The sequence below is a fragment of the Equus caballus genome, chromosome 8 (genome assembly GCF_041296265.1).
Source record: "Equus caballus isolate H_3958 breed thoroughbred chromosome 8, TB-T2T, whole genome shotgun sequence".
Lineage (NCBI taxonomy): Eukaryota > Metazoa > Chordata > Mammalia > Perissodactyla > Equidae > Equus > Equus caballus.
This window is the reverse complement of record NC_091691.1, coordinates 16,267,948-16,280,634: the sequence shown is the minus strand read 5'-3', so window position 1 is coordinate 16,280,634 and position 12,687 is coordinate 16,267,948. Positions and strand designations below refer to the sequence as shown.

General features: G+C 52.4%; 1 protein-coding gene across 4 annotated transcripts in view; it reads left to right on the top strand.

Annotated features, from left to right (window-relative positions):
* The window catches only part of BICDL1 (BICD family like cargo adaptor 1), a 93,639-nt gene extending 80,963 nt beyond the window's left edge, over positions 1–12,676 (top strand). For 2 of the 4 annotated variants that reach the window (XR_011420804.1, XR_011420803.1), the window contains 4 exons: positions 2,674–2,804; positions 7,792–7,912; positions 8,788–8,896; positions 11,141–12,676. Coding sequence is in view for 2 of the 4 variants with exons in the window: in XM_014727566.3 (XP_014583052.3) it covers positions 2,674–2,804; positions 7,792–7,912; positions 11,141–11,302 (414 nt within the window). In the remaining 2 variants the exon portion in view is untranslated. The remainder of the gene's footprint in view (positions 1–2,673; positions 2,805–7,791; positions 7,913–8,787; positions 8,897–11,140) is intronic. The other 2 variants (XM_014727566.3, XM_023647042.2) reach the window with 1 other exon arrangement.
* Positions 12,677–12,687: the final 11 nt, after the last annotated feature.

Genomic DNA, 12,687 nt, shown 5'->3' with positions numbered 1-12,687 from the left:
TAACCTAAGTCGGTGTATAAACAAGCTAGATGGACCCTCGTGACAGCCATCAGCACGTAGGTCCCACACGGCTGGAGGGAGGAGAGGGCGTGGAGCTTCCAACCCTGTGCCAGGCACTGAGCTGGCCCTTGATGTGATTTATCCCCTTTGATCCTCACAACAACTCAATGGCGGGGAATAGTTATTTTTATTCCTGCTTTTTTTTTTTTTTTTTAAATTTTTTTTTTAAAGATTTTATTTTTTCCTTTTTCTCCCCAAAGCCCCCCGGTACATAGTTGTGTATTCTTCGTTGTGGGTCCTTCTAGTTGTGGCATGTGGGACGCTGCCTCAGTGTGGTTTGATGAGCAGTGCCATGTCCGCGCCCAGGATTCGAACTAACGAAACACTGGGCCGCCTGCAGCGGAGCGCGCGAACTTAACCACTCGGCCACGGGGCCAGCCCCATTATTCCTGCTTTTTATGAAAAGTTTGTGCAGCTCAGAGAGGGTAAGTCTCTTGTCACTTCTAAGGCAGATAGTTGGTGGTTTCTATGTTAACCAGGTTTTCCAGGCCAAAGCAAAAAGTTCTGGTGGAGTATATTAATGGAGTTCTGGTGGAGCATATTAAATGTTGGCATTTCCAGCCTAGCATGTAGTTTTATCTGTCGCTGACTCAGCTGGCAGAACACCTGGCTGGCCTGAGGCCATGTCAGGGCTCATTTGGTCTGAGGAGGTCTGGCTGTCTCTGCTAGGTGCTTTCTGGGTCGTGAGTTCGGGCCTCCCAGGCTGCAGGACCTGCTGAGAAGTAGGGCGAGGCCGGGCGTCTCCCCCGCTGCCTTGTCTGCCTCTGGGCTAGCTGCGTCTGCGTGCTGTGGCCTCTGCAGCACCCCCCCCCCCCCCGCCCCTGGCCTGGTCTTACCTAAGGCTTTTCATCCTGCTCACCAGAGCTGTCCCTGCCACAAAAGCACGGAGCACCGGGTCCTGACGTTCCCTACCAAGCACTTAAGAGCACAAAATCCATTGCCCCTAGGGACCACAAGTTCTCCTGTATCTCTCTTCAGTGTTGAATGTCCTCTGATTTCCTCCCAAGTGGCTGCTACTCCAGGGCCTGGCAACTCTGCTGTCTCAGTCTGGGCAGTCCAGAGTGTCTCTTGGCAAGCTTGATCTTCAGCCTTAGTCCTGGGGCCTTTGCTCAGTTCCATTCTGTCTGAAGATGATTAGACTTAGAACCTGAAGAGCAGAGGAGTGTCCTGAAAGGTGACATCTGTCTCCTTATGGGAGGGACAGACCTGTACGGATGGGTCCTCCCTTGGAAAAATGTCAAAGTATGTAATATTTAACAAGAGGGCAGGGTCAGGTATCCTGACTCCAGTCTGATCCTCTCTCTCTCTGAGAAGCAGGGGTTCCCACCCTTCCATTCATTCAACAAATATTTATTGAAAGCTCTACCAGGCAGAGTTTCTGGTTGCAAACAACAGAAACGCTCTGCTTAACTTAAGCGGAAGGAGAATGTGTTGACATTGAATCTGAGAGCTTACAGAATCAACAGGAAGGCTGGAGAGCTGAGCTTCAAAACGGGGGAGCCATGGAAAGTGAGACAGCAGAAACAATCTGCTGTCCATGTCATAATTTCCCACTGGCCTATGGCTTTGCTGTACCCTCAAGAGCTGCGGTCCCAGGTAGGGGAGTGTGACTGGCCAGTTGAAGTCACATGCCCATGCCCAGGTGCCTAGGAAAGGATATGTCTCTCCCCTTTTGGCTTCCTTAGTAGGAGGGCATGCCCCATCTCCCACCAAGACTCAAGCCACCAGAAATGCCCCCTAAAATAGGAAAGGACTTGAATGATGACTAGCCAAAAGATGGTAACTGTCCACTGCACTAACATTTTGGGATGAAGCGTCTTCTGCAGTCGGGCTCTGAGATACACAGATGGATAGGACATGCTGCCTGCCATCGCAGGGCTCAAGGTGTACACGGGCTACTATACAGTGGGTAGGGTGAGCCGTGGTCACCAAAGGAACCACTAGGCGGGGCACGTCACCACCAAAGGATGCCTCCCAGTGAAGATGGGCTGTGGCGCCATTCACTGAGGCACAGACCGCAGAAAAGCTAACAAGTTTGCAGTGAAAGGTGATAACATCATTTAGGTGTCTAATTTCCATGTGGCTTTGACCTGGGGAGCTGGATGAAGAAGATGAAGGAGCCAGGCTGCATCAAGTGCTGTCATAGAAATGGGAGCCAGGTCCCAGGCTTTGGGACCAGGCAGGGCCAGGTTAGCAGTGTTCCATGTTGGGTGGGAGATGGCTGGAAACAAACTTGAGTCCCTACTCCAAAAAAAGTGTTTCAGAGCTCTGATTAATGGTGGTGTTCATTCATTATTTCCCTGGGAGTGCCTTGGAAATGGAGGTGGTGTGGTGTGCTCCTTCCAAAGGGGATCTGGCCCCATGGCTGCAGTCCAGGGCTGAATTCCTCCCCAGCCCCCTGGCCACTGAGCTCCAGCCCAGCATGTGGCATCCTTTCTCCAGGAGGGATGGGCCTCCCTCAGAGCACGGGGCAGCGGGAGGCTACCAGCCTGCGCCGCACACAGGCGCTGCACCTGCCTGGGTCTTCTTATTCCTTTCTCCCTCGACGGGGGAAACACCCTAGGCCAGCAGCAGTGGTCTATCATCACAGTCATCCCTTTGGTCTCCCGTTAGGTGACACTGCTGAGTGTGGAGATGACTGCACTGAAGGAGGAGAGAGATCAACTCAGAGTGACATCTGAGGACAAGGAACCAAAGGAGCAGCTTCAGAAGGCCATCAGGGACCGGGATGAGGCCATTGCAAAGTGAGTGGGCATGCCTGTTTGATTTTACTTTCATTACAAGTAACCTGAGTATATGCTCGAGTTTAGGTAAATCATACAGAAGGACTCAGAAGTGAAAGTGAGTTTCCCTGCTTCCCCCCGTCACCCCACTTCCATTCTTCTCCCCAGACAGATGCTATTGTTGAAAGTTGAGGTGCATTTTTTGCAAATCTTTTTCCGGTGCAGATGAAAATGCAATATAATTGTGTGGTTTTTTTAAACATCAATGAGATGACACTCTACATGTCTTGGTTTTTATCCCACTTATATCTTAGAGAGCTTTTCAATTTCATTATATATATCTATCTGAACTTTTTTCTTTTTTAGGTTGTTTTATTTTGTTACTTTTTATTATGGACATTTTCAAGCATACACAAAAGTAGAAAACATAGAATGAATCCCTACCTACTTGTCTCCCAGCTTCAACAGATGGCCAGTCTGATTTCATCTGTATCCCCACCCACTTCCTCCACGTCCTCACTGGACTGTGTGCAGCAAATCACAAGACGTCATATCATCTCGTTCATAAACACTTCAATATAGATCTCTACCTGAAAAACTCCTGTAAAACACACCCACAGTGCAGTCATCACACTTGAAAAAACTTAAAATAATTTCTTAATGTCATCTCGTATCCAGTGTTCACATTTCCCCAGTTGTCCCATAAATGTCTTTTTATAAGTGATTAGAATCAAATTCCAGAGTCTGCATAATCCCTTTAGTTGACATACCCCAAAAGTCTGTAACACTTCCCCCTCCATCTTTTTGTGTCATATTGCATTTATTTATGGACAAAACTGGATCATTTGTCTCCTAGTTTTTCTCCATTCTGAGTTTGATTGCTTCCCCAGAGTGTCATTTAACATTTTTGTCTCTGTCCCCTATATTTCCAGTAAACTGGGTCATTTTTTTTTTTTTAAGGATTTTATTTTTTTCCTTTTTCTCCCCAAAGCCCCCCGGTACATAGTTGTATATTTTTGGTTGTGGGTCCTTCTAGTTGTGGCATGTGGGACGCGGCCTCAGCATGGTTTGATGAGCAGTGCCATGTCTGCGCCCAGGATTTGAACCAACGAAACACTGGGCCACCTGCAGCGGAGCGCGCAAACTTAGCCACTCGGCCACAGGGCCAGCCCCTAAACTGGGTCATTTTTAAATAATGTTTTGGATTTTCTTTGGCAGAGAAGAAATGCATAAATGCATTCTCTTACATTCAAAAAACTTCAGAAGTACATAGGCAAGAAACGTTTATATATTCCCCACCCCCCTGAAAATTATTTATCATGCACTCAATCTACCCTATTCACTGGGTGTGAGGAGATAAAAGGTACTAAAGATGTGTCTGCTTTGGTGGCGCTTTACAACACATTAATAACGAGACTTGTGTATCTCTTTACTGTTCACAAAATACTGGCATCCTCTAACCTCCTCGCCACAGCGAGACGTAAAAATTTTAATGCCAGTTTTACAGATGAGGAAGCTGAAATACTTTCCCCAGGATCACAGCCAGTGGTGATCACTGGCCTCCACCTCAGGTCTCTGACTCCTGTCCCCACAACCTTTCCCCTTACCATGTGGCTGCTTGTCCAGAAGCTAAAAGGAGCTCATTTGAAACAATTTGTAAATAGATACTATATGCCTTTTTAAATATGACATTTTAATTTCTGACTTTAAAATTCCCCACACCCGCCTTCTCACTTCCACACACATTTGTCCCCTCCCTTCTGTTCTCTTTAATCATTTTCATCATTGCCATTTCTTAGTTTTACCTTTGGGTCCCTTTTTCTGTCTGATCAGAACCTCATATCAGATTGTCTGTCAATTTCCAGTTCATTTGGGAATGGCACTCAGTGAGGCTCACACGCGTATCTATCTTTGCCACTGGATTCCTCGTGGATTTAATTAGTGAATACTTGAATAGCAGTATGATGTTTTGGAGTGGGAGCATATTTTTATGAAGAACAAAGGGTGAAATTGTGTCGTACAATTAGGGAGTAGAGTTAAGGTGCTAATTTTGAAAGCCCATTGGGAATAAAAAGCAGAATGAAGTTAGAAGTAGACACTGGTTGGTCACCATCTCTCGGCTACACAACTGGAAGAGAGTTGAATGTCTCTCTGACCATGTTCTGTCATCAGCATGGGAGCTGGGAGATACGACCAGAGAAAGTGTTAGTGTGCAGGAGAGAAGAAACAAGTTGTCCAGTCCTCCTCCCTTAAAATAAGTGGAACCTAGCTCTGACACCTGGGTGACAGGAGGCCACCCAATCTCCATGAAACTTGGAAATGCATGCCCTTACCTGGGCTCAAGAGGACCAGTTAAGCTCCTGGAGTCTGACCAAGCAGATTTGCACATTCTCCTCCCTGAATGGGGAGAATGCTGCAGTGAGGCCCCTGTCCTTCCTGGACCCTAGAGAACAGGGCTGGCCTTAGAGAGGGTATTAGATCACTCCAGGAGGACAGTTATTTTTCTGTCCCTTAGAAATGAAATTCTTGGTGTACAAGAATTGAGACAACAGACTTAAGGAATCATTTACACGTGAGGGAACCTCACCATATTGAATAGGACCTTAAGAGTTTTACAAGATGTTTTCATATACATCATCTCTGATTCTCCATCCTGACTAGACTTTAGAATCATCTGGGGTACTCCCCCATGCCAGGGCCTTCTCCAGAACAATTCTGTCTGAATCTCAGGGTTTGGCGCTGCTACTTAAAAACGTCACGCTGCCCCCACCCCGTGATACTCGTGTGTAGTCAGGGGTGGGAACCCCTAAGAAAGATAACTTCCCTCTCCTCCCTGGGCTGCCAGAACCATAAAGTATTCCTTATCCTCTAGAATAGATGCGTTTCAGAGAAGTTAAGTAACAATTTTATCTCCTTGCAAGTGAAAGGCCCTCACTAAAAACCAAAGTCTGGGCTAGCAGTCTGCCTTACAAAAACAAAAAGCAATCAGCCACTAGTGGTTTCATTTAAAATTCTAGCCCTTTAAAATGCTCCTTTTTGACGCTGTGATTGACATATTGATCAGCGGCTTGTGCAGCTTGGCTTTCCTGGGCGGGGGTTTCTCATGAATGACAGGCACCAAGCTTCCCTGGTGAGCAGACGTTCCGAGGGTGCAGTCCGAGGCCGGCATAGAAGGTTGGCAAGTGGCCCCTGCTTCGGGGTCTCCCGGAAGGAAGGGGACCGCCTCCAAGCCCAGCGGCTGCCGCTGCTGCAGCCCTCCGCCCCTCCGCCCCTCCACCCCTCCGCCCCTCCGCCCCTCCGCCCCTCCGCCCCTCCGCCCCTCCGCCCCTCGGCCGGGTGGCGTTAGTCAGCACATCCCAGGGTCTGCAGACTGCTCGTGGCGCCACCTGCCGGGAGATGCCCGGAAGCTTGCGATGCTGCAGCGCCCCGAAGCGCCAAGGGGGCGGACTTGGCTGGCCCGGCGTCCGTGGCAACTGGCTTCGGGCGAGGATTTCCGCTGTTCGCGCCAGCCAATGGCAAGGGGCGTGGCGGGGGCGGCCTTGCGGCGTCCGAGACACTGGCGCTCATTGCACGGGCTTGGCTCCGCCCCGCAGCCGCAGTGCTGGCGGGCGGCCGGCGCTGGGGCTGTCTCGGCGGCTCTTCTAGGAGTGGAGGGCGGGGCGCGATTGTGGACTTGAGGCTGGAGAGGAAGTGCCAGTCGGTGGCCTGAGCGCTTTACCCCCGACTGCCCCACCTTTGTGCAGTCGGCGTTCCTGAGTCCCGAGCTGGGCAGCCTCTGCGGGTCTGTGGGTCCTCCAGCTGTCCTTGGGCCGTGCACATTAGTCACTGGCCCTGTGCAACGAGGACACTTGTTAGTTTTGCCGTGTTGAATGCTAAAGAGAGCAGTTGATGAAGACGAGGGCTAAATAATGTTCATTGTGGCCGCTGGGCAACCAGTGCTTCCTCGCAGAGGCTGCCCGGTTAGTCCCTCGCACTTTTTATTCCCATTCCCCCGCCCACCCCCAAATTAATTTTCTTTTGCATTGAACAACTATGATTTAGGAATTTGGGGGAAGGGCAAACAAAGTAATATGTGAAACATATCAAAATGTGAAAAATACAAAATGCAAAAGTTGTGGGAGCAGTTACCCATCAATGACCACCATCCAGAGATAACCAAGTAGACGTTTTTGAGTAGGACTAGCAAATACAGGCAGTTTTTCTGCAAAGCTAGTATTATAACAGACCTAAGACAAGGGCTGATGCTTTTTGCATCGGACTAGCTTTTGCAAAGCTGCAAACTTTCCAGCCCTCTACAAGTAACATTATAGTTTCTGTTTGTAATAGTAACGTTACAGTTCCTATTTGCTGTGAGTTTGGAGTCGAGCCTATCAGGTCTCCTGCTAAGGTTTGATGCTTTTCTCCACTCAGCAATACATCGTGTGTCCCCACTGTCTGTAAATATTCAGCATCGTTGCTGTGACTGTATTCCGTCCTATAATTTACCACCAGTCCGCTACTTGTTGGCTGCTGTGACTAGCTAAGCTGTGATGGTCAGTGTGTGGCTACTTTTGCACATGTGTGTATCTTTAGGGCAGATCCCTTAAGGGGGGTTGCTAGTGAAAAGGAGGGAAGCAGAAGGACAAGGCCCCCGCCGTCTTTGGGGCTGGCCTTTGGGGGAAGGGTTAGCAGCTCCTTAGTGTTGTTTGAGGCCTTCATCTTCTCTGGGTTCCAGTCCTGACTTAAGTATCATCCTCTTTTAACCACTTCTTCATCTGTGAGATGAGGATGACACATAATCCCTTCCCCTACAGATTGGTTGTACAAATTGAGAAAATGTATGTGAGAGCATGCTGCAAACTTCCCAGCCCTCTACAAGGAACATCACAGTTGCTTTTACAGTTAGTTTGTTGTGAGTTTGGGGTCAGGGCCTGTTTCCTCATCCTGTGGATTCCAGGTGCCCCAGGTGAAAAAGCAAGATGCCTCCAGCGCAAGGTGCCCATGCTCACTCTGGCTTGTGTGTTTTCAGGAAGAACGCTGTGGAACTGGAACTCGCCAAGTGCAAGATGGACATGATGTCTCTGAACAGCCAGCTGCTGGATGCCATTCAGCAGAAACTGAACCTCTCGCAGCAGCTTGAGGCTTGGCAGGTAAACGGGAACCTGGAGACAGAGGATGAGAGAAGACTAGGCTCCAGGAGGGGCCTCTGAACCCAGGCAGAATGTAAGGAGAGTTTGCTACTGGAGGGTCCCATGCACATGGGTGAGCAGTAACCCCAGTCTTCACCGGTGAAATTCTGAGCTTGTGTTCCCTGAGTCCCTGGGGGAAATGCCTGAGGATGCTCTCGAGAGCGTTGAACCCCAGGCTATGCCATCTGGGGCTCTGGTGACCTCCAGGCTTGGAACAGAGGCCACCTGCTAGTTGTCTCGGCTCTGTTTAAATTAGCTGGAAAGAAACAGCTGTTAACAAGGAGGGCCCCGGAACCCCTGTATGACTGAATGAAAATCCACGGCTGGATGGAGTAGGGCAACCCTTGCGTTGCTGGCAGCTGCTGCCCTTCCCCTTCTCAAAGGCCAGCTTGCTTTTTCCAAAGAGCACTGTCCTGGCGCAGGCCTGGGGAAAATGAGTCAGGGCGGCCATCTCTGGGACCGCTGTTTGCTGAGCCCGGTCAGCCTGCCCCATCCCAGGCCCCAGATGGCTTCCCGCTGGGCCAGGGCTGTCCTTGCTTTTTGTGAATGAGGTTAGGGTAGTACAGTTTCAGGATATGAGTGTAACCATTCACGTTTCTCCCCAAGAAATCCCAACCAGACAGATGAAAAGCCTCCTGCAGCTCTCTCAGGCGAGCCCCGCCATGGCGAGCAGGTCGGCAGGGACCGCTCCTCCAAGGGCCCTGCTGGGCTGGCCGCAGGAGCACTGGAACCCTCCCCAGAGAGCGGGTCCCTGGCTCCTCGGCCTCCTGCCCTTGGCCAGCTGGCCATTCCCTGGCTCACCGCCCCTGTTCTTCTCTCTTCTCTCCCGGCTGCAGTTTGCTTCCTCAGGGCTTTTTACTATCTGGCTCCTTTGGTTTCTGATCTAGTGGCCTTTCTCAGTTCCCGTATCAACAGCTTTAGTTGTACACCCCTCCTGCCTTTGAGGTGAGACCGAGCACTCATCCTGCCCACCCTCTCCCCTGCTGCCATCGCAGTCCTGCCCCTGCCACCTCCCTCGTGGCCCACCGTGTTCTGTGTGCTGGACCCCAGCATCATCTCTGTGCAGTGTGCCGTGCCGTCGAGCCCTGGCCTCCCCCTCCCATCGCCATCATGTCCAGTGAGCGTGGCAGCACGTGGCCCAGTACTGACAGGCTGACCCCTGCCTGGTTTCTTGGTTCCATCTCCTCGTGAATGGGTTGTTTTGCCCATAGAAGTAATAGCAGACATGGAATTATGAGCAGCTCATGCATGTGTGTGTATGAAGTTCTAAAGTGATTTATTTTATTGGGATTACCTTGACAAATTTTAAAGTATGAAAAATGCAGTTTGCAATGTACCAGAAAAAACAATGGCAGCTTTGAATGGTTTCTTTCTGAAGGACCCTTTAACATTCCTAATGTTGCATTTAACAACATAGGTTTTATTGAGCACGTCCTAAGTGCAAGACAGTGTGCTGAGGGTTCAACACTGGGACCGTGGAAGTAGGGACCATGTCTCCTATTTCTGTGAGGAGGAGGAGGAGAGGTGCAGGAGGAAGTCAAGTATGAAGAAAGACAGGGATGGGGGCCGGCCCGGTGGCACAGCCCTTAAGTGCGCACGTTCCACTTCTCGGCAGCCCGGGGTTCGCTGGTTTAGATGCCAGGTGCGGACATGGCACCGCTTGGCATGCCATGCTGTGGCGGGTGTCCCACATATAAAGTAGAGGAAGATGGGCATGGATGTTAGCTCAGGGCGAGTCTTCCTCAGCAAAAAGGGGAGGATTGGCAGCAGATGTTAGCTCAGGGCTAATCTTCCTTAAAAAGGGGGGGGGGGGGGGGATGGGAAGAGAAGAATGCAGGAGAGCAGGACGTAGCAGGGGAAGGAGCAAGAGGTCCACACCCGCCATCACTGGGTATGTGGTCAGGAATGTCCCTTTGTTTCACACTGAAACCTGCAGAGACATTCGAGTGACACCCCACTAGTGGGAGCTTGGGTGAGAGTGTAGGAGGTGTTGGACAAGACAGTCAGAGAGAGGGGCCTGGCCAGCCCCACTTCCTGCCCTCATCAGGTGAGTGGCTAGAGGTCTTCTCTCCGCCATCCTGTGCTCAGATGGGAGCAGTTGACACGCTCACTCCAGGGTTTGGCTCAAGGCTCAGTGTCTTTTCTCCAGGACGGCCCAGAGCCCACCAGGTTGAAGGGTGAAGGAATCAGGCAGATTCCTCTTATGCTTCCTGCTGGGAACTAGACAGGGCTGCTTATATTTCTAAACCAATGGCTCCGTACTGTGTAAGTGGCAGAATGTGTCAGACGGAATCTTCCACAACATCAGAATCTAGTGACTAGAATGGAGAGAGAGTGGAGCTGCTCTGTCCAGAAGCCCCTCTGTGGAGTAAAAGCTGCTGTTCTGTAAGGTGGAGTCACGGTGAGGGGTCCACTTTCTAGGCAACTTCGACAGATTGGAGGGAGAAAGGTGCTATCCCAGTGAGGAAGTCAAGGAGATCGGCCTAAGCTGGAGCAAGACAAGCCCTGACGATGCTCATGCCGTGGCCTCCGCCACAGATGGAGCCTCGCCAGGGGGCACTGGAGTGCATGGTCGGTGGTGGGCAGGGGCAGCACCCAGGGAGCCTGCGTCCTTGCCATGTGGGGCTGCCCGTGACGTGTGTGCATCAGCAGCTAGGCTGGTAATAATTTGAAGGGAAAAAGGGTCAGGAGAATCCCTCTGCGGGCAGGCCATTGGGCTGGAGAGCTTGCAAGCTGAGGTGGCCCTAGGGCCTGGGAGGGTGGGTACCAAGTGAGAGGCACCCACCCAGCCCCAAGGGACACAGGAGGTGGGGCAGAGAGGGCCAGAGGCAGGGAGGCTGAGCACTGGTGTAGGGCCAGCGGCCCGGGTGGAGAGACAGGGAAGTATCGGTTGCAGCCGTTCCCTGGGCCTCTAAGGACAGGCCATCTGTGGGGTCAGCTGAGGGGATAACACTAGCAAGGAGAAGCCAGCTCAAGCCCTGAGGAGAATGGAGGTGTCACGTGGCTTCTGAGTGTCCTGGCATCGCGTCTACACTTGCTGCTTTCTTGACCAGGGCAGCCCTGGCTGCAGCCGCTCACTCATCTCATCCCTCATCCTCATCTCACGTCCTTCCCACACGTGCCACCTCCCCGCCACCGCCAGCGCCGGGTCAGAGCCCTGCTCAGCCCCATCCGCTCTGCCCTCTGCAGGATGACATGCACAGGGTCATTGACCGGCAGCTGATGGACACGCACCTGAAGGAACGGAGCCGGCCTGCTGCTGCCCTCGCCAGGGCCCACGGCGCGGGGCGCGGAGACGAGCCCAGCACCACTGAAGGCAAACGGCTCTTCTCATTCTTCAGGAAAATTTAAGTTGGGAAGAGTCAGGCCAGTGAGGATGGGTGGACTGGAGGTGACTGAAAAGGGCGTGTGGGCGAGGGCCCCGTGCACCATGTTTGCACGCGAGGGCCCCCCCGGGCTGGGCTCAGCGGCTGCACTGCCCACCCACACTGGGGCCAAGTGGTCTAGGAGGGCCCACTTGGCCTCTGAAGGCTGCCCTCAACACAGGGACACGCAGGAGCCCTGTCCCCACCGCCCGGCCAAGCCCAGCCTGGGCATCCCCAGGATCCACTGTTGAGCAGGGCTCAGGCTGCGAGCAGCCCCTTGGTTGGGGTCCGCAGCTCAGACCCAATGGATCACAGCCCACCCCACCCCCCCTCAGTGGCTCCCATGCCCAACCCCAGGCACCACTGCCCTCCTGTTTTGGAATATGGGGAACAGAAGAAATGGAGGCCCCTCTCTGCATGCCTCAAGAGGTCATCACTGCCCCCAGCTGGCCTGAGCCTTGGGGGCCTAGTCCTGCAGGCCACCAGGCCTGAGCCTCCATCCCTCCCCCAGTCGCTGGCCCAGGGAGTATAGGGAGGAGGCGGCCCCTCACCCACGTGCATGCACCTCTGCCGGGAGCACCTCTTCGGGCAGGAGACCCAGCCTGCAGGGCGTGACGGCTGGGCTTGTTCACTCATGCTCAGCCACAGTGGGCTCTCCCAGAGTTTGGCTGAGGCCATCCCGAGCCCAGGAGGACGAAGGGCCCTGCCCTCCGGCTGCCATGGCTCTCCCTCCAGTGCAGGCCTCCCCTGAGGGGCAGGCCTCCTCACAGGCCCTCTGCAGGCTTCAGCCACCCAGCCCTTTCCCCTTCATGGGGCCAGGGCCAGGAAGGGTCTCACCCTCCTCCCACAGCCCCCTTGCTCCCCTCATAGATACAAGTTCTTGGCTCAGCCAAGCAAGTCCAGGCCACAGAGTGGCCCCGGAGGGGTCTGCGGTCAGCCCCCTCCACCTCAAGGGCAGCACTGGCACACGGGGTGGATGTCTCCAGATACTGCCCACCAGGCCTGCAGAAGGATGAATCCTGCAACCTGCTGCTTCTGCTCCTTCCTCAGCAGCCACTCCACCTTCTCTGCTGAGGCCTAACTCAGAGGGCCCTGGGCTGAGCCAGCCCACAAGCCGCTTTACAAAGGATCGTCTCCCTCCCTCACTGGGAAAAGCACAGCAGGGATGAGTGGAAAGAATGTACCTATAGATATGTACATACCACAGTGCTGTAATTTTGTATGTAGCAATCATGTAAATATGTGTATGGATTTTATAATATACATATTATATATAAATCTATAAAGGCATATTTTTAGAAAAACAGCACACCACTGCTTCTTTTGAAAATAGTCTAAGAATAAAATGAATTTCTACAGAGCTTCCTGCCT